The sequence below is a fragment of the Rhinolophus ferrumequinum genome, chromosome 24 (assembly GCF_004115265.2).
Source record: "Rhinolophus ferrumequinum isolate MPI-CBG mRhiFer1 chromosome 24, mRhiFer1_v1.p, whole genome shotgun sequence".
Classification (NCBI taxonomy): Eukaryota; Metazoa; Chordata; class Mammalia; order Chiroptera; family Rhinolophidae; genus Rhinolophus; species Rhinolophus ferrumequinum.
Window position 1 is genome coordinate 29,922,199 of NC_046307.1, and position 22,526 is coordinate 29,944,724.

The 22,526-nt window shown below is 43.8% G+C and overlaps 1 protein-coding gene across 1 annotated transcript in view; it reads right to left on the minus strand.

The window, feature by feature from the left end:
- The window catches only part of ATP10B (ATPase phospholipid transporting 10B (putative)), a 203,633-nt gene that overhangs the window by 67,526 nt on the left and 113,581 nt on the right, over positions 1-22,526 (minus strand). Inside the window, exon 5 of the mRNA XM_033096782.1 lies at positions 8,213-8,417. Coding sequence (XP_032952673.1) covers positions 8,213-8,417 — 205 coding nt within the window. The remainder of the gene's footprint in view (positions 1-8,212; positions 8,418-22,526) is intronic.

Below are 22,526 nucleotides of genomic sequence, written 5' to 3' on the forward strand. Positions count from 1 at the left end.
ATTGTCTGTAGACAGAGTAAAAATAAGTGTCACATATACATGGTTTTTCAATTTCTGTAGGAATTCTTGAAATCAGGAAAATACAGATCCATTTTAAAAAGTTATCAAATTCATATTAACTTTTTGTTTTAATTTATTTTCTTAAATAATGGACTCTGAAAGAACAACTACTTTCAGGGAGGAGGACTTGGGGGGGGTTTATCAAAAATTTTTGAGTCACAAGGATCTTTACATTTAAAAAATGTCCCCATAGTCCTAAGGTCTTAACAGCAAGTACATCTTAGACCATTTTGAAAGCCTTCCACGGCCATTAGAACACATTCAAAAAAGATTTTGTTAATTGAGAAAAGATAAATCAGCTAAACTCTTTCCTCAAACACACAATGCATTTATGCACTGAGGTTTTACTATGAGCCAGGGATGTTTGGAAAGAAGAAGAGTTGAACCAGGGATCACCAAGTTTCTGTGCAGCTCTCAGAGTCTGCTTCCCACATAACCGGCAGGCTTGATGACTAGAAGAACCACCCATGCCACCCCAGCCCGATGCAGGGGTTAGGATGACAAAGCAGCAGCAGTAACTCGTTTGAAGAGCATTATCACGGACTCGACAAAGACCCGGGGTTACAGGGTACACAAGCCATGCCCACCCAGGCAGCTAGGCAGGAGATGCACAGCAACCTTGCAAGAATACTGTTTCAAGTTTTGCCTTTTTTTTTTTTTTTTAACGCATACTAGTTTGGATAAATTGTAGAAGCAAATGTTCTTCATGCCCCAGCTGCTGAGCCAGGTGACTGAGGTTTTCTTTCTGGCATACAAATTAAACGACCCACGGATTTCTGAGAATCCTATCTGAAAACTAATGACAGTTACCAACCTGCACTTGATAACCTTCCTGCTTTCGGTCAGAGTTCTTTTCAAGATAAGCTACAACAGAGTGACTGGCAGTTACTTTCTCCTCTGATCTGGATGAGGAAATGGTCTGCATACTTAATCACCCTGGGTCTCTGCCTGCAGGAGTGATTCCCACAAAAGCACACAGACTGGGCTGGAGGGTTATGGGAAGAAGGCTCTATCTAAGGATTCCTTCCCGTCTGTGTTCCCTTTTTTCACATGAACAAATATCGACTAAATTCAATCTTGAAATTTTTTTTTTTTTAAAGTTGAGGGAAATTGGCATGTAACATTATATTATTTTTAGGTGTCAGCATAAGACTACTGAGGTCATGGCAAAAGAACCCAGGAGTCAATCTGAAGAAGTTCCCACTGACTAAAGATGGTGCCATAGATAAAGATAATAGCTGCATTAATTTGACATCCATCAAATATATTTAAATCCACAAGTTCATAGGGATACTGAAAAAAAAAAATTCATCGGTCACCTTTGGAGGATGCTACAGAGTCAGCTCACGTAATGCTGGCGTCAACGTGCACAAACATGAATCTAACCGGAATCTGATTCAGGCAGTAGCTCTAACTACCAATTTGAGAAATATATTGTACAGGGAAATGTGTTAAATGGAACCACAGGGAGATAATGCAATCAGCAAAATCAAGACTAGAGGAGATTTTTTAGGACAAACAACCTGGTTTATTCCGCAACAAAAACTAAATGTTCAAGAAAAAAGAAAACAAACAAACAAACAAAGGAATCTGGGAACCTAGAGAGTAAAAGAGATTTAAGAGATTTGGATCCTGATTCAAACAAACGGAAGATATTGAACACTAACTTGAAAGCTGAGATTATGGAACTAGCGCTAATAGTTTAGGTATGACAATGGTATGAGTATATACATTTAAAAACCTCTCTTTGAGAGAGAGATACTGAAATGTTTAGAGGTGAAATGTCACAAAATTGAAGATTTGCTTCAAAACAATTTGCAGAGAGAGAAGGGGGTGGGGATATAGAGAAGATTGATCATGAGTTGATTGATGAAATTAGGTGATGGGTACATAAACATTTATCATAGTTGTCTCTCTACTTTTGTAGATACTTGAAATTTGCCCTAATAAAAAAAAAAAAAAAAAAAAGAGAGAACTCTGCCTGAGTTTAAATCTGAGTTGAGGAATGGCTAGCAGGGTTACTTCACTGCTCTTGCCTCATTTACAAAGTGGGGATCATCAAAGTGCTTATCTCGTCGAGTTATTTATGAGGAGTAAAAGGGGTAAAGGTATACAACACGTGGAACCACCTCTGCCTATTGTGGGCGCTCCATCAAGTTATGGATATCACTTGCTATTATTGTGCTATATTATCGTGTAGATCCTACAGTAATATAACCCCCTGAAAAACATGGCTTCTGCGCGGCATCTTACCGGTGGTCAACCGGTAGAGAGACTAAGTATCATTCTTATAGGAAATTTGGAACAGCCCATTAGAGGCGGGTCCCATTACCACATCCAGGAAAGAGGATTTGTCTCTGGTTTTCAGGACAGGCAGCTACCTTTCGCTTCATTTGAGGTGTGTCATCACTGACCCAGGGTGGTGATAAATGACTCCCTACCCCCCACCCCCCAAATCTGTTAGCAAAGTGCTCCTCTGCCTAAAATACTTTAGGATCAGGGCACACTTCCACTGCAGAGCATTCAAGCTCCCATGGCTGTTCCTAATTGAGCAAATGGCTTAAAAGCACTAAACATCAGGGGAATGCAAGCTAGTTAAAAGGGAGAGGCAATTAAGAATCTTTAACTTTGGCAATAAACAGGTAAGCACAATTATTACATTAATCAATGATGCTGAAGGCCAGGGCTTTCTAACTTTGATGTGCACATAAATCACACTGGGATCTCATTAAACTGCAGATTCTGGCTCAGTCTAGGGAGGGGCGTGAGCGTCCACATTTCTCACGAACTCTCAAGTGACTTTGAAGAGGCTTAGCCCCTGCCTCACTTGGTGTAGCGAGTTCCTGGCTGGCACCAGGCAGTGATCCGACACTGGCTTCTGCAGAACTTAGCTTCAGTGGTTTGGTTAATAGGTAACAATTGTTAAAGAAAAAACCAGAGGCCCCCAATGGCGTCACTTGTGCCAAAGCCCATGATTCCAAAGCAGGTTTAATACCTGACCCAGCTGCTGTTTCTACCACTCCCATAAATGTAATCTAACTCAACCAGTCTGAAATTTTCTGGGCCAGCATCAATGAGATAATCTGTCAGGATGGGCCCTCACCATTCCCCCAATAGAAAAAAGAGGTGGTCTGCACAATAAAACCCTCACCATTCCTTTTCCTGCCAAAAGGCATCCCGGTCTAAAAACAACCCTTTCTTTTGTTAATAGCTCTCTTGCCCCACCCTTCTCCCTATAAAATCCTCCCATTTTGTACAACCTCTCAGAGTGCCATTCTAGTTGCTAGATAGGATGCTGCTTGATTCATGAAACACTTAATAAAGCCAATTAGATCTTCAAGTTTTCTCAGTTGAATTGTGTTCTTTAACACAAGGAATGTGTTTGATCTGAAATACTAATGTGGAAGAATTCATTGCTGATTCTTCGGTTTGGTAACTGCTCTATTTACCAAAATGCATAGCACATACTCGGTTTCACATGTTAAATGCCTTATGAGTGCCCTTTTTGGAAACCCTTTTAAAGAAGAGGTTTCAGATATCAGGATGTCACCAAAGAGAAAACTACAATTTCATTCTCTAATGACATCCTCTTGCCTGCTAGGCGCTTGAGCATAATGCTAATTTTGGATTACTTGCCTTTCTGCCCTTTTCTCAGCAATAGGATATGGGAACAAATATCTCAGGGACAAGTCAATAATTTTGTGAATTCAAAGAAGGCCCATCACAATAAACGTTCCAACTGAAAAAAAAAATTGGCTTGGTCCAAGTTGAATTTTGAGAAAAGGATTTTGAAACCAATTCTTTAAAATCCTATAGTCACAGGTTGTGGAGTACAGCATAGGTAATAGAGTGAATGGAATTGTAACAGCTATATACGGTGTCAGAGGGGTACTAGATTGAGGAGAGGGGAATTATCGTTTTGTGAGGGGTGTAAACGTCTAACTATTGCATAATAATAATAAAAACAAAAGCCTTGAGAATGGTGTGCTGTGTCACAGAAGGAAGACTTATGAGAAGCTCTTTCATGTTTATAATTTATTTGAGTCTCGACAGGAGAGGGAGGAGATGAACTTCCTAAACCATGAGAACTGTCAACTTCTGTCACTCCTTCCCTGTTGTGATCATGGGAGTTCCATAATCTAGGTTAATGTTTCCCCCAAATTTGCATAGGAATGCTCAAAATTGTCATCCTGAAAAATGGTTCTGAGGTGAAATAAGTTTGGAAAGCTCAGAGTTAGAGGGTTTAGCCAGCCTCCTGACTCCAAGTCTCCTCAGAGACCATAGTATGTGAAAGGGCATTGGAACGCCAAGAGGGGTCCACAGGACACAAACTTCTCAATCGGATTTGACCATGGGCCTTGTTTGTTAAGAACTATCTCTTGGGATCAGGTTCTGGCGGACTTCACCTTGAGAAATGCTGGTCTAGGGAAGCTGGGACAAAGTTTGTCGGATTGACTTTGAATTAACAGAAGAATATCTCTGATCATTCACAAGACAGTGAAAATATGGGGTGGGAGTTTCTAGAAATCTCTGTGGTAGTAAAAACCCTTTTGGCGAGGTGAAGGTCTCATAGACAATAGGGAGACAATAGAGGGAAAACAAGCTAACAAAGGCCATTCATATTAATTATTTAAGGCACTAAATTTCCAAACAAGCCAGGTTTGCAGGTGCTCAAAATCTTCTCTGGACCATTGGTAAAATTAGCCTTTTCTGTACCTCAGAGTTTTCGTCTATAAAATGGGACTAGTAATGTCCACCTCACAAGGTAGTTGCATGGACTGAAAGAAACAATTATGCAAAAACACTAGCACATGGAAGAAGCCCATAGATGGTAGTTTTGTTCTCATTGTTATGGTAAGTGTTTTTTGGAAGGACTCGAGGTGGCATCTTCCCTTTGCTGTACACGTTTTCAAGGAGGTAGGTTCATATCAAGATCATCTGGGCAACATTTTAAAAAATGCATGTCCAGACGCCTACTCAGCTTTGATGAGTCATGATACACTGGTGGTGATAGAAAAGGAGGCGCGTACACTTAAAAAAGTAAACACCTGTAATGTATTTGGGGGCAAATCCCTGAGTTGTTATCTCACATTTTTTGGAGTAGCCCTGTGATATGTTCCTGGGAATCAAATATTTAGAAATGCTACACATTAGTACCTGCCCCCTTCTTGTCCTCCAGGCTTATTAAATATCTGAGAAGTCCTGCAGTACAAAATATTTGCAAACTTGTAACCTACTGCCTTCTAACCGTATCTGACCTTGCAACATGTATTTTTTTTTCAACGTCTTTGTTCAACACATTTGAGAAATACTATAGAGTTAGCTAGAAAGAATTCTATCCATATTCAGAAATCTTTCTGCACTAAAGACACAAGGGAGCAACAAGGTAGCAAAGAGCAGCCAAATTCTTCTTCCCCAGGGAGCTCGCTAAGTCTACTTTTATTCTTCCTGCCACTTGCTACTTACATGTGGAAAGAATATTGAAAATGATAAATGTGTACTTTCAAATAAGCATCTTAGAGTAACCTCAAGGTAACAGTCAAAGGGCCCGGGAGATGAGCTACTGAAAACCTTAAGAGCTGAAACTCTGGCTGAACAAAACTGGCTTTGAATCGTGGTTCCAACACTTCCTGATTCAGTGACCTTGGCCAAGTTTCTTAGCCTTCTATACCTCAGTTTCCTTATGTGTATAATGAGGACAGTAACAGCACTCATCTCATTGGGTTTTTGTGAGGATAAATGAGGTAATCATGCAAAACCCTTAGTAAGAGCCTAAGAAAAGCACAAGCATATTATTATTATTATTACTATTATTATATAGAAATGGAAAAAAAAAAAACACACTTGAGCAAAAGTGGAGGAGGTGGTGAGAATCAAAAATTGAAACAGAATAGAGGACTGCGGAAAACTTCAAGCTCAAATAAATCTTCCTCCCTTCACAAATGAATTAACTTTTTTTTTTGTAAGTCATTACGCCAAATACCCTGTGAGAATTCAGGGTTAGAGTTTGAGACATGCTATTAAATTGGCGGCTCTATAGCAGTGGAGTATGAGTGACCCTTTCATCTGGCTCTTCACTCTAGTCAAATCCCAAAGTATCTGACTAATTAATATACAAGAAACAGCTTGGGAGCTGCTGCCAAAGACAAAACGAAAAGTGAGTGGCAGAAACTCAACAAAACGGAAATCACTGCCCACGAGAGAGTCACTGCCCACGAGAGAGTATAAAGGACTTTAGAATTGTGATGAGGCTGGGGCAGGGAGGCTAAAGGGACGTTGGTAAGCAAATCCAAGTTTTACTGCTCCCAGAACTTTAAAAAAAGAAAGAAAAGAAAAGAAATAGAACTCGAGAGACAGTCTCAGTGTGCTTTCAGTAAGTCTGAGGCAGCGGATTTACACACGCACACACTCATTCACACACACACATGTATGCAGGTGTATGCAATGCATAGTTCTTATTGTGAGGTATGGTTAACCATGTTTGAAAGCCTCTGCGCTAAAGGGCAGGCCATAGGCCCCTGAGCCCAGAAAGACTGTATCATTGCATGTCTACAATGGCTTTGTGATCCTGCCCTGTCTTTCTGTAAATACTAGGGTGATGAGATCAAAGTGGCAAGGACACACCGAGGACAGAATACTCAGACGCCGAGACCCAGTGCAGTGACTGACTCAAGTAGAGCCTGGAGACCCTGGCTCCTGAATCCTGAGTCCAGCTCAGGGGAATCCTGAGCTGCTGTGATAACTACCCGATGAGGTGATGTGGTCACAGTGGCTCCATTCCCAGCGTAGTGGCTGCGGCCGAGGGAGCAGAAATGGATAATTGACTGTGTATCTGCTAGGCTTTGGTGCTTTTGCACCAAACCCTGTCTGCTCCTCTTTACTTTCCTTATCTCATTTGAATCTCACGGCAAAACTATGGGGTAGCTATTAGTCCCCCTGTCGGGATGAGAGAACAGACTTCTGAGGACGAAATCAGTCATACGTAAAAGGATTTTTATAAGAACTGTTCATCCGGTGCTTTGAGGGAGGCGAAGTGAGGATGATGAATGGTCTCCTCTTGAGAAGTTTCAACAGAAATAACTGAACTCAGACTCTCTGGGGAGTGAAGTACTTGCCCTCTTTCTTCTAAATCTCCCGACTCATCCAATTTTGCCCCAGCCAAAGACAGGCACAGTGAAAGAAAGTGATAGAATTCCATTGTTTTCCACAGCTAGAGGAAGGGACCAGATTGGAAACCAACTCTTTCAAGGGGAATTTAAATTGCAAATTGCAATTTCACACCCAGTTTCAACCAGTTAACACTTATTGCCTACAAACGCTATATTTACTGCCAACTATTTACTGGTGTCTTACTATGTGCCTACCTACATGCTAAGTAATTCCTGTACAACTCATCTAGTCTTCAGAATTACCCTATGGAGAGGATACTCTTTTTGTGCCCATTTTCCAGATGAGGGAATGAAGGTGTGAGAGGGTAATAATTTGCCTAAGGTGACACAGCTAATACATAGGGGGTTTGGGCTTTGAGTCCAGCTCTGTCAGCCTTCAGAGATTGGTCTTTTAACAACGAAACAATAATGATTTCTCCATGACGTCCAAGGTACCATATATGTAAGTGTGGGGACTGGACAAAATGATCACTCTCTGTCCTCAAAGAGGTTTCAGGGCTGTTGAGAAGGTAAACTATACACACATGGAAACATAGTTAACAACATCTTTCTGCAGTTTGTGCTGGACAAGAGAAAATTCCTGGAGGGAGCAATTGCTGGAGCTGAGCTGGGCAGGATGAACAGGGATTGACTGAACACAGAAACGCGGGTTGGTCCCATGTGTAACTGAACAGATGTTAGACTCCTTGGTTTATAGCAGAGAGCACAGTTTCTTCAGTTGAACGGAGTGAGTCTCCATCTAAGAACTGTGAGACCTTCAGCAAGTTATTTAATTGTCCTAAGCTTCAGTTTCCTCATCTATGACAAGGGGATCATACCCATCTCAGGGGGCTGCTGGGAAGAGTAAGCGTGCCCAAGTGCTTGGGAAAAGGAGGCAGACATACTTTCCCCTCTCCCCACCAGATTATTAGTTCAGTTTTCAGGTAGAGTTGGCTTGCTTCTTCCCTTGACCTTACGGCTGAAGATCTTAGAAAGAGCCCTACCTGCTGAGAGAAGCCCTTCACCACACGCCTTTGCTTGAGGTTTGTCTCTCCATCCAAGTTGGCCGTCTCCAGGTGGCAGATCCCACTGGGGTCCGAGGAAAAGAGCAGGAGTATGTCTGCTGGGATGATCTCATTGCATTGCATTTGGACGAAGTCTCCGACACGCACATCCTTCCAGCGCTTCTGCACGTAGCTCTGTGCTTTCCTTGGGGGTGGGGGAGAAAGACAGGGCTCAGAGTGAGTTCTCAGGTGCTCCAGGAAATGAGTGAGTAGAGTGCAGTGAGGCGGCACATGTACCCACATATCTCCCAGCCAGCCTGCCAGGAGACAGCGCTGTGTTTCCCCTCGCCCCAAATGACCAACATCATAATGTCTCTAGAAAGATCAGGCTGAGCCTGATCTCTGGAATCCCACTAGTAAAAGATCTGTCCTTCCGATCACTGAGAGTTTTGACCGGCTGCCAGCCGTGGACTGGGTTCTGTGCTCAGCCCTGGTTTCCCACCAGAAGGGAAACATAGAAAGGAGAACGTGACGGTCATGTTAGCACACACTCTTAATATGTATCATTTCCCAGGGCAGCCAGTTGTCACCGCAGAAAGCAGGTTCACAGGGGACTGGGGTATAGGAAAGACTTTCTGATCATGGGAGGAGAGCGGCAGCAGAAAAAGGGAAAATATAGGTCACTGTCTGGGAACATGTAAAGCGGTGCTAAAACAGGAAATCTGGGCTGTCAGGAAATTTAGGAAAATGGTGCCAGGAAGTTTGATGGGATGGAACCCACAGTAATCACAGGATCAGAGGGTTGAGGACATTTGAGGAAATTAGGCACTGTCTCTTCCCATCCAATTTGTCAAGCTTAGATAACAATAGTGGCAACAGCAATGGCACGTTCAGCATTTCTACCATGCCACCGACTAATGTTAATTAATACCTCATTTACTTGTATAATGATCTACCAATATAGGTAGGCTTAGACCCATTTCATAAATGAGGAAATTGAGCGTTCAAGAAAAATTTCCCAAGGTCTGACAAAAACAGAGCTGGAACCTGAGCCCGGGGCCAACTGGACACTCAATCCCAGTTATCACTGCTTCCTCAAAAACATTGCCCTCTCTCCTCTCAGGTTCCACGGCGGCCTCAGCTTTTGCGCTGCCAGCGACAGGACGTGCGGCTACCCAAGGCAATGCATCCCGCTTCAAGGAGCTCTCTTTTTAGAAAGTCTTCCTTCCACTCAGCCAAATATTGAACTAGGTTTGCTCTCCCTGGCAATGGGATCTATTCCATTTTCTACCATTTTAAAAATTATTTAAGGCCTTCATCAGGTGTCCTAGGAAGCCTTTTGGATATGGCAAGTCAAATCTAACGTTCCAAGTACCCTCCATTTTTCGTGTGTGACACAGTTTCAAAATCTCCCCTGGAGATGTAGGCTCTTCTAGGTCAGGCTGCGCTTCGAAATGTCCCTCTTTAAATGTGGAATTTGAAAGCAAACCAATATTCCACATGGGGTCTTTTTAACTGAACCCAGCTGGAGGCCTGTAAGTCCCGCCAGGCCTGGAGAGGCAGGCTCTCCTTTGCTGTTTTTCTCTACTGACGCTGAGCCCCTCTGGGCATGTTATTGATTCTGTTTCTTCTGGAATCTGGACTGCCCTGGGCATGACAAGCCCACTCTGCCACAGAGAAAAAGGCATGACTGGAATTTCCCTTTTCTCCCTTGAGTTCACAAATATCCATGAGGAGGTTTGATGGCTACCTCCCTTCTTTGGGGCCCTCGGGAGAACCCCCAGCAAGCCCTCCTCAGACCCCGCTTTCCTTGTCATAAAAGACCCTTGCCGATAATGCCCCCTGAAACAAATGTGCTTCCATTTGGAAGGCCAGTGGAAGATCTGACTAGAGTCTACAAAACAATCAGGGCCGTCAGAATTGGAGAGCAGCCTTGCAACTCTAAAGACCCACAGAGTCCTGCGAAGTGCCTGTGGTTCCAGAGGGCACAGTGGTCTGGTTATGTCAATCCATGGGCAACATCACCCCAGGTGCTACTGAGACCACTTCTGAGGGCTGGGGGATGGGAAGGGGGGCGCAATGCCCCTGGAGCATTTTAGTAATAATCCTCCTTTTCATGGTAAAGCACGTCACCGAGTTTTAAGCACTTGTCATTCCATCAGCTTCTTTTATGCTTCCTCTCTGCCTCACATCACTTCCCCCCCCATGAAGAATAGGGACAGTCACCCCATGTTTGTTTCTCAGTGCCAGAAATATGCGTATCTGTTTGTTTATTGAGGTATTAGGTTGGTGCAAAAGTAACTGTTGTTTTTGCCATTTTTAACCTCTTAAACCGCAATTACTTTTGCACCAACCTAATATTTAGGGTGGTTACTCCTCCATCGGAAGTATCAATGTTACTGTGAAATAATTCATGGTCTCTCTCTGATTCAGAGAAAGATGTGTCTTCTTCTTCAAAGCACCCCTGCAAACACCTGTTAATTGTCCAAGTATAGGCTGCTTAAAGGATTTGGGAGGGCCTATATTTTACCTGGGAGGAGAAATCTCATAGGGTAAAGGAGTGACTGGCTTTTTCTACTGCCTTTTTGCCCCCTGTTTTGAGAGCGTGCTTTAAAAAAAGGATTCTTAAATATTATAGCGAGATTGCTCCCTGTAGCATTTGGTGCTTCTCCCACAGCACCCCCCCTTTGACATCTGTGCCCTATCGGAGAACGCCTTTGGGAATGGAGGGGTAGCAAAGGCATATAGTTGATTGCTACAATCTCAGCATCCCACCTGGTATCTGAGGTTGTACTTAATGAGAACACCTTTGGCTCTGAGCAATATCCCAACTGCCAGCACTTCCAGAGTGGTTCAGGCTTGTAAATGCTACGTGGGAGTGCTGCATACACAGGTATACCAAAGGTGAGGCCAAAGCATCTCCACCCATGAGCCCCAAATCTCACTCTTCCTTTTAACAAAGGACTGCTTATTATGGGAGGCGGGAAATTAAGGTGACAGAAGATGGAGGGTTATGGAGATGAGCGTACCGTATACACATTTTTATGAACCGTCATTTCTGTGAGTTGGGCTGGAGTGTTGTCTTGTCAATTTGCATCACGATAACAGGTATCACAAGGTCAACAGAGCCCATTTAAGAAGCTGTAAGTCACACCAGTCTCTGTTTTCTTTCTTTCTATTATTCCTTGGATCCCAGGGAGGTAATGGCTACACTGGTAACAATCGCCTCTGTCTTTCCTTTACATGTAATAATCCTCTCTTCCTTAGTATGGCAGGTGAAGAAACATTCCAGGCCCCTGTTGTAGGGTTACCCTCCCCAAGATGGGGACTGCCTACCTCTGGCGGTGTGTTTCTCCAACAGAGGCACACACATCTCCAGGCACACATCCTGACGTGTGTGTCCGAAGGTACTAGAGCTATGGGATCAACATGATTTTGGGGTGTTAGTTTATAAAAAGATTCTTTTCGTGTGTGTGTGAGGGACATGGTTTAGTAATTTAGCTGGCACATAATTTAAAGAATTATATGTAATTAATCCAAATATAGTCATGCTATGGAATCAGAGTCAGAGTTTAGAGGAGTTTTAGGGATAAAAAGGAGTCATCAGGGATATTTCCTTCTGCGCGGGGCCACCTTGTGCTGGTCTCCCGGTGCTCTGGGTCCACTTTGTTTCCTCAACCATCAAGGGCGTGACTGGAAGAGGCAGGGTGCACAGCCTAAGGGGGTCCAGCCAGAGGACGTGATGAGTGGCTGAATCCAGGTGATGCAGAAAAGCAGCGTGTTCCTGCACTGAATGACACCCAGACACGGCCAGCAGCTGGCTGGGAGCCACCTGAGGAAGTCATTCCCTTGTGAATCCAGCCAGTTCGGAACAGCTGCCCCAAGTGGACGCATCCACACGCTCTTGAGCATCTCCTTGCTCAGTGAATCCACACCTGGGAACTCACTGCTGTTTCAGTTTCATGGAATGTTCACTGCTGTTTAAAAATAAGACAGCTCAGTGTGGCTTGGGACAAAGACTCCATCTGGCAGATTCAGCCTCCAGGATAAATTAAGTGCTGCCGTGTTAAACAGCTTTCCGTGAGGAGATAGGGCTTATGAAGAGGTAAACACACAGCAAGAGAAGTTTGTAACCAACTGGATGCCGGCGGGAAGCAGGTAAAAGTTGGGGAGTTGGAGATTGGAATGGAGGAGGAGAGGCTACTTAACGCTTCACTTCTCAAGTGTGTGGGTTTTATAAAGAGAGTTTCAAGAAGTTGAGGTAGAAGGGATTTATCAGGAGGATTTGTTGTCTGTGGGTCTCCCTATTCAAAATAGGATGATGTGCTGACCTGGGCCGTCCTTCAGGAAGCTTGAATGTCAGGCCCAGAATGGCCACTGTTGCTACCGCAGGGTGGAAGGGGATTGCCAGGGAGAATGAGTGCCGTGCAGGGATTAAGAGGGGTTTGAGACCCAGCTTCACCACTTACTCCCTGTTTGAAACTGGGGCAAGTTACTTGACCTCTCAGTGCCTCTGGATTTTCAACTGAAGGTGATATGTGCATTTGCCTCAGAAGGATTGGTGACCTGATACACACGAAGGCCTGAGCTCAGGGTTTTGCCCTTAGTGCTCAATAAATATAAGCTTCTTTTCTGATGCTGCCGATGGTGATGACAACGATTGTTCGTGTTCCAGTGAAGGCCACGCACTATTATGCCAGACCCAGCATTTCCTTCTTCACGCTGTTGGGACACCCATTTTACACCTGTGGTTACATTTCCTGGCCTGGGCACAGGCATACAATGCACAAACACACGAAACTCTAAAAATCCACACCTTTTCCCTAAGCCCAGAAATGAGAGACCCAAACTTAATAGGTCAAAGACTTAGGGCCCTGGACGCCGGCTGGTGGGGCAAACTCCCAGCAAAGTGTATCTTTAAAATCATGGCTATCCAGCAAGGATGTTGACAAACTAATTCGGAAGTTTATATGGAGAGGCAAAAGACCCAGAATAGTCAACACAATATTTAAGCAGAAGAACAAAATTATAGGACTGACACTACTGACTTGAAGACTTTCTATAAAGCTACAGTCATCAAGACAGTGTTATACTGGCAAAGTATAGACAAATAGATCAATGGAGCAGAAGAGAGAGCTCAGAAAGAGACCCACATAAATACAGTTATCTGATCTTTGACCAAGGAGCAAAGGCAATACAATGGAGCAAAGATAGTCTTTTCGACAAGTGGTGCCGGAATAAATAGGCGTCCATATTAAAAAAAAAAAAAAAGGTCTACGCGTAGACACACAGACCCTACACTCTTCTCAAAAATTAGCTCCAAATGAGTCACAGATCTAAATGTAAAATGTAAACTATAAAATTCCTAGACAATAGCACAGGAAAAAAACCTAGATGACCTTGGGTATAGCAGTTACTTTTTAGACACAACACCAAAGGCACTATGTATGAAAGAAATAATTGATAAGCTGAATGTCATTAAAATTGAAAACTTCTACTCTGCAAAAGACAATGTCAAGAGAATGAGAAGATAAGCCACAGACTTGGGAGAAAATAATGTGACTTGTAAATGATGTATAATAATGTAAATCTGATAAACAACCCCATTAAAAAAGAGGCCAAAGCTCTGAACAGACACCTCACCAAAGATATACACATGGCAAACAAGCATATGAAAAGATGCTCCACATCATATGTCATCAGTGAAATGCAAATGAAAACAACAATGAGATACCACGAAACACCTATCAGAACGGCCCAAATCCAGAACACTGACAACACCAAGGCTGGGAACTGTCATTCATTGTTGGTGGGAATATAAAATGGTGCAGCCACTTTGGAAGACAGTTGGACAGCCTTACAAAATTAAACCTATTCTTACCACATGATCCAGCAATCGTGCTCCTCGGTATTTAACCAATGGCATGGAAAACTTATTTTGACAAAAAAAACCTGGGTGCTTATAGTAGCTTTGATCAAACTTGGGAGCAACCAAGATGTCCTTCACTAGGTGATGGATAAATAAACTGTGGTCCATCCAGACAATGGACTATTATTCAGTGCTCAAAAGAAATGAGCTATAAAGCCATGAAAAGACATGGAAGCACTGTAAGTGCATATTACTGAGTAAAAGAAGCCCGTGTGAAAAGGCTACATACTGCATGATTCCAACTATGTGACAACTATGGGTACAATTAAAAGATCAGGGGTTGGGGGTGGGGAGAGGGATAACAAAAGGAGCACAGAGGATTTTTAGGGCCATGAGACCCCTCTGCATGCTATAATGGTGGATCCATGTCATTATACATTCGTCCAAACCCATGGAATGTACACCACCAAGACTGAGTTATGATGTAAACTCTGGACTTGGTGTGATTATGATGGGCCAATGTAAGTTTATCTATCGGAGAAATACTCAACTCTGGTGGGCTGTTGACAGTGTGCTTCTGTAGGGGTAAGGAGTACCTGGGAAATCTCTGCATCTTCCCTTCAATTTTACTATGAACCTGAAATTACTATGAACCTAAACAATAAAATAAAGCCTTAATACAAAAAAAACAATCAGGGCTGGAGGAGATCTGATGGATCTCTAATTCAACCCCTTTATTATTCAGGTGAGAAAACCGACGCTAGCAATGACCTGGCCCAGGTGCATAGCAACAAAGCTCGGGCCAGAAACGGTTCTTTCCATGGCTCCAAGGAGAACCAGGGCCCCGTGGCTGGTTCAGGAACTCGTGTAATGCCCACCTGTTTGGCAGTGGGGTGTTGATGGAGAGGCAGTGGTGTAGAGCGGTTAAAAAGCTTTGGATCAGGTGAGCCTGACTTGAAAACGGGAACTACTTCTTCCATGTAGTGTGATCTTGAACCCACAGCTTCTCTGTCTGACCCTCAGCTTATTCATCTACCAAATAGGACAAATAAAATCTATTCTACAGGTTATAATGAGAGTTTAATAAGATAATACACAAAAGCGTCCAACGACCTCATAGCAAATGGCATTTACTGCTGCCATTATTATCATCAGACTTAGTATGAGCTTGGAGCAAACAGGGTCACTGCTATGCGGACAGCAGACGAGCAACTGTGCCGTTGTCTGTTTTCATGAGCTGATATGAACGAGGTGTGGGGTATTTGACGGGAGGAGGAGCCTGGCAAGAGAGGTAGGAATTGAAAAGGGAGAAAGGGTCGTGTGACCTGTGTCCCTGACCTGGTTCCAGGAAATGGAACAGAAGCTAAAGGAATTACATTAAAGACAGGCCGGGCCTTAGGCAGAGTACAGTGAGGGCAAGTGTGGCCCCCAAATCTGTGTTCTTTGCCTCCTCCACCTGCCTGTCAGTTACAGACACACTGAGGGGGCTTCAGAGTTAGAGGACTGAGGAAAGTACCAGAAGGGAACAGCTGAGACCTGGGGAATGGCAGGAGACCTGGGCCCTGGCTTGGCTGGAAATATTGGGGGGCCCAAGTGATATTCACCATACCTGACAATGCCCAGGTGTATCTGGGGAGGCTTGAGGATTAGGGTGAGAGGACTGAAGTCCCAAATCACTGCCCTTGGGGCAGTTGTATTTATGTGACCTCGTCATCAACCCGAGGTCAGTGAGGCCTGACACATTTGGGTCACACTTGTACACTGTAAAGTCCTTCTTCATCATGGGAGGACACTGAACCCCGAGCTTTGAGGGTAGCCCACTTCCTCACTTCTTTGTCCATGTGGCCACCACCCACAGGGAAAGCAGAACCGAGCACGCAATGGCTCCAGGCAGTGATGGCAGGGCCATCACAGGTACCTCGGTGGGCAGGGCATTCACAGGTGCAATCTGGCAAAGTCATGGCCACAGATTATGGGCAGCAGCCTGGGGACATCCCAGGCATGAGATGTTCCCCCACTGCCCTCCCTCTGGCAGATCCAAGTCCTACCCCTCTCTTTGCACTCCACGTGCTGGGTGTCAATGCAGCACCCTTGTCGCCCCCTTTCTTTCCTGTGATAGTCCTGTTTCCTAATTGTTTCATGTGTCTTCTGTTTTCACCTATGTAATAAGCTTGCTGACACCTGGGAATGACCCTGGGTCCTGTATTTCTGTACCTATATGGGACTGTTCACTAAAAATTAATATTTAGTATCAATTCCTTGTAGATTTGTCCTGAGCACGAAGGGACAGAAGGGAAGCTTTTCTAACCTTCAGCCACTTTAACATCCAAAGTATCTCTTCTTGTTATGAACTCACCAGTGTAGACTTCCAATAATGATGTATTATAATGTGACATACTTTGATACAAGTCATATGTATAATAAGCTGATATATATTGAGTCCCTAAAATGAACCCAGCACTTAACCTATGTCACCATTTGGCTATGAAATAACTTTTATTATTACCATCATCTCTATGTCATAGATGAGATAACTGAGGCCCAGAAAAGCTATCTAATTTGCGTGAGGTCACACAGGTGTGTCCACCAGGACATGTGAGTGACAGCTGTTGGAGCTTCATGGCTCAGTGTGGGCTCTTGGTTCTGTTTGGGAGTGAGGTGCAAAGCAGGTGAAGCCTCAGAAGCTGGTGTCAGAAGCATCCAATAGGGTGGGCTGAGAACAGGAGGCTCATCTTTTGGAACTGTGAGTTCCTTAATGGTGAAACAGAGGCTGTAAATCCTCATCCTCTGAAACACAAAGCATGGCAGTTGACATGAGTGCAGAGCTTCAGTGATGCCTGGCTTCTTGTTTTATGACTCTTCCATCCAGTGAATTTTGGGGAAGACCTAATGCATTCTATCTTGAAACGACAAGCAGAATTGGCCCAAATAGTTTATGGCGTTCTGTGAGCATAGGACAAGCAGTGGGAATAGGGTGAGCCCTTGCAAAAGTGACGCTTCAGAGAGGAGCCTCGTTTGCTGGTGCCAAAGACCTGTGAGATGGATGCAATGGTCTGTTGGTCTGTAAACTCCAGCCAGTGGTGCTTTTCATAGCCATGCTTCAAATGACACTAGATGTTTCTTTGTTGTCTGCATTTTTCAGATTCTTCCCCCAGGAACATTTTGCTATGCTATTACAGCGTGCAGCCTAGTTCTCTGGTAAAGAGTTTGTCTTTTCTCATACAGACTCCAGCCAACAGCTTTTCTTTCTTACTCCTCTTGGGTCATGTTCGTGGTGAATATTTTAACTCACGTTTTCTGAGTACTCCTGTATGCCAGCCACTGTGCTAAGCACTTTGCATGCATTATCTCATTTAACATCTGCAGCAACCCCACAATGCAGTTTCGGGGTGAAAAAGGATTGATGTTTATTTTGATATTAGGATGGCTCTGACAAAGTCTAAATTCTGCCCTATCAATCATCTCATCTCCTTTGGATTTCCCAGAGAGCTGCATAAAGCACTGGAGGAAATAATAGTAGCATGGGGATCAAACAGCTGCTTTATTATTAGCTGCACAAGTATGGTATTCTAATGTAGGTGCGATGTTGGAAGTTGGGTTGAACGAAGTGGCTTAGGCTTTGGGCTAGATGATGCCACCTACATCCATTGTCTGAATGTAAATCTTTGTCTGGGTGTACTCAGGTGTGCAGTGGAAAGGGCAGGGGGCTGGGGAGAGAAGAGATCCAGGCTGTAGAGGGATTTCCCGAATTCAGATTTAAAATTTTGCCCACAGAACCAATGAAAAATGAGAGAACAGAGCATAGGTTTTGCTTTTAAAACATTGCAACCCTGCCTTCTGGTAAATATGGTTCAGTGAATATCTTTGATTTTTACCAGTAAAATAAGCAATTCTTCCCTTGTCTGTGTGGGGAATGAAGCAAGAAAGATGGAGGCTAAGCCTGGGCCTGGCCTTGAAAAAGTTAGAGTTGAAGGGCCTGGCAATTAGAAAAAGCAAGACTTGGTGCTACTTTTGGTGCTCACACTCAGTTACACGGTTTATAAGGATTATTTCATTCAATCCACAGGAACCCAGGAGATAGGTGCTAGTACTGTCCCCATTTTACAGATGTTGAAATGGAGACTCAAGTGATGAAGTAATTACACATGTCCACACATTTTGTAAGTGACAGTTCTGAGACAATCCCAGGTCGGATGCCACAGTCCTTGATGGCAAGCATCAGGTAAGATGTTACATTTTCCACGTCATTCCTGATACTGCTGTCATTCCTGATACTGCTGTACGCACAGTCATTTCGCATTGCATTGTATACTTTGTTTCTATAGCTGTGTTATTTCTGAGCCCTCTTGTGTGTCATCTACACATCTTTTCACAAAATATATGGTAGAGAAATTACGATCACTATTTAAAGATGAGACAAATGGGGCCCCAACTGCTTAAGCAGCTTTGTTTAGGTCATGTAGTTAATTAGTGACAGACCCAGCATCCAGACCTCTGGTTTCCTCATTCTCAGGCTTTCCAGTGGGGTCACTGGCACAAAAGGCAACTGACATGCACATAAAAACAGGTCGCAGGCCAGGTATCTCTCTTCTCCAGCAGAGCTTGCCTCCGCCGGGAGATCAGACCGTCAGTGACATGCTGTCAGATGACTGACCGCTCTCCTGGGGCACCTAGGATTATTTTTATGTTATAGCAGCCCCCTGACGTGCAGCAAAGAACATCTCCAAGTCTTGGTAAAAAATCAGAATTTAAAAACTTCTAATCTGAGTCATTCTTCACCTCCTGTTTCTGAAATATCTTGATCCTGGTCATTTTGAAACGAGCATAAGCCACACAGAGACAACGTTTACGAAGCCGACACATGAAGAGGATGTGAGCTGAAATGTGTTCCCTTCGCCTGGCTGAATGCTGCTCATCCTTCAGTTCCTCCTGAAATGTCACCTCCTCAGGGGAGGGTCCCTTGCCTTGGCCTTGATGTTTCGCACATGCACATGAGTCATCACATCCTCTGCACGACTGTGGCCCTTTGTATATAGGCGACTGATGAGCATGGGACACTATAGCTGTTTACCAGCTCCTTGCGACCATTGGAAAACTGAGAAATCCTTGAGGGCACGCAGGGCCCATGGTGGTACATACACACTGGGCTGAATTAATATTCGCTAAACAGACGAATAAGTGAGTGCCCGGTTACCGACATACTTTTCCTACATTACAATATATAAAACACAAAAACCTGCCCGGATTCTCTTGTTTCACACTGCTGTTTCCTTACTGCACGTTTTCTGAATACAAATAAAAATTTACTAAGCTGGATGAAAAAACTCTCTTGCTGGGTATGGTTTCTAGATTCATTAAACTGAACCCTGGGAGAAACAAAGCTAATAGAATTCTGAAGCTAATCTCTCCTTGAAGTCATTCCATAAATCTGATTAATGGGTTACCTTTAGACCACAAGCACAGTGGCAATATTAAAAGAAAATGCCGTAACAGGATTGTAATTCTGTTAACAAGGCTTCTGCTGTTTGCAAAAAGATTCCCTCGTAGTATAAACAATTCTAGGCTGGATGATGCATGATATTAAACTGAGCGAAATTCTAAGGGCCCTAGTATTCAATTGCACAGAAATGAAAACAACAACAAAAAGGACATCAGTTTCTCAAGTGGGTGAATGTGAGACAAAATGGATAGAGCGAGGGCGAGCGATAGAAGCTTTTATGCTGCGTCTCAGAAAAAAAAAAGTTGTCCTCTCAGATATTGTGTTCTTTGCCCGACATCCCGTCATGTGTCATATTTGGCAAAAGGCAGTGCCCTTCAGCATCCATCAGTTAAGATAAACACTAACACTTACCTAGCATGTCCTCGCTTCCTATTCTGGGGTCTTTCATAGAATCGATCCACCTCAGGGCTGGAAGACCTTTAGGGATGAACAGTACAGAATGTCCCAAAGTGTGTATGTTCGTGTTCGTATGTGGAAAGCACTTTACAAAGAATCTAGTCCTAACAATACTTTAAGGTGGTAATGTTGAGAGAACATGGAGGTGGCCTCTCTCACATCTGTTCCCCCTTCTCTCAGAAATTATATATATTTTTTTTTTTTTTTTGTCATTTGGGTTTTACATCTTCTCTGGGCAGCTCATACGATTTCAGGGAAGCTGATTTCACGCTAGACTCTGAGGCTCAGGTAGAACCTAATGAGCATCATCCCATCTTCTGCTCACAGGGATGGGCACGTGAGCCATTGTGTCACTGGGGTGGGAGGAGGGCTTGGGGAGTAAGCTTCCTTGGCCTTCCAGGAATGCTTCCAGAGCACCGTTCTTTCTCCCTTTGTGAATGGTCATGTGTAGATGTGAAGGCTGGAGCGGCTGCAGCCATCAGGAAAGTCTGCCTGCAGACACAGATGACACAGAGGGGACTGAGTGCTAGATCTAGAATGCAGATGGAACTGTGCCTGATCACCTGCCCACCTTGGGACGTGCACAGCGACTTACACCAACAGGTTTCTCTTTACACGTGCTTGAGTCGCGCTTTCTGACACAGCTGAGTTCAACAAAGGGGGTTAGGGTACGTACTGCGGGTCCACCCAGAGCCTTCATTATGTTACTGAGCGTTGTTTTACTATTTCTCAAATTTAGTTGGCGGTGGGTTCTGTGCTTTGAGAGTGCATCTCACAGGACAAGATCTAGTCTGGCTCCCAAGGTTTACAAAGCTATACACTGAGATCCAGAGATTTAAATGACGTTTCTAAGCTGTTACAGTTGACCCTTCAACGACACAGATTTGAACTGCGCAGTTCAAACCCGTGCTGTTCAAGAGTCAATTGTATTAGTAATTAATTAGTCCCAGATCGGGGTCTAGAGTATAAGCTGCCTGACTCCTAGGCCTGCATTCTCGATTCAAGGTCAGAGCCCCTCTCTGCCCAAAGAAGGTAAGCGGTTCCCTCACCAAAGATAAATCTCCAAAAGAAAATTATTCTTTTGCAGAGACTCCAGGTTCCCAGTAGATTATAAAGCAAAGATTGCAAATTAGGGAGCCAACAGGCAACATAAGAACCTTACTTCCATCAAATCAAACAGATCTGAAGTATTGAAAAAAATTGTATCAGTTACCAACATTTAAAGATCAGGTTATTTCGAATGAAAATGTTAATTTCCAGCTTCCCTAATAAAACTTAGGCAACCTGGCAACACTAGGCCTGTATTTCCACAGGGTAACCAGTCAGAGCTCAGTGGCCAGCGCTGCTTCTGGAGAGTAATGCATGGGCCCCCTGTTTGTCACAATCCCCACCATTCCCTATTGTTTCCCAATTCTGATGCCAAGTGTCTGGTGCTGTTTATCAGTCCCCCCAAAATAGTGTTTTCCTCTTTGTATCCAGTCTATTTCATTTAATTACCTTCCTGGCCCTGTAGTCAATTATTTTGCTATACTGGAAAAAGTAATAAATATTAAAAAATATTTCCAAGGTTCAGCACGTTTGGAACAACACGGAGTTAATCAATGATGAACAGGTTTCTTTATTGCCCAACGTTTCCTAGTCCTTCATAGGTCATGGGTTAAGAGGGCTAGCACACTTTGTTTATATTTTGGCCATGAATGTCTTTTTCAAGACCTTTGCTTTGTCCCTATTATTCCACTAAATACACTTTGGGAAATACTGCCACAAAACCCCCTATGTCCCTCCCTGCCAGTGAGCCTGTGGAATGTCTCTTATTGCCAGGAGTATTATTACCCGGTTTCTATTATTATCTGGAAGTTATTCTGAGAACAGAACAGCAGCAGCCTGGTCTCGATTGGGCCAGCACCCGGCACAGGTCAGTCCGTGCTCTGAACAATATTGCTATTATCCCCAAGGACAGGCCCATTATTCTGGGATGCTCAGGGCAGAGGATTTCTGGCAGAGCTGGGAGAACAGGACCAGACTAATTGAGGTCCACACGCATTCCTCCCCAAGGAAACAGCTTCCTGGCTCACTATCTTCTCTGGAAAAAAAAAGAAAAATGGAGAAAGGTGGAAAACAAAAAGTAATGGGGGGCGGACTGGTGACAGGAGCAAAGCAATGCTTTCTTAAAAAAACACTTTCTTCAAAGAAAGGCATCAGACCCTAGCAGCTATTTTCCCCTCTCTTTAAACCTCCCTTACTCAAACCTGAGGAATGACTAAATCTCAACTCCAGGTTGTGCCAACCACATTCAAGACAATGAGGTCTAGCTGAGAAGAAAACAAGAACACCCAAAACAAAACCCTTGAGATTAAAACTTTTAGCCGTGCAGTTGTGGCCCTGCACACACAGAGGCCGGAAGCTCATCCGATGCTGAAAAGGCATGGAGTTTCTCTTAGGGGTGCCCTGAAGACACCTGAGCCACTTGCATTAAATGGTCCCCTTAGAAGATTCCCCTTGCTACAGCTTTCCAAGTGGACTTTGGCTCATAAAGCCCCTTGTCTGCC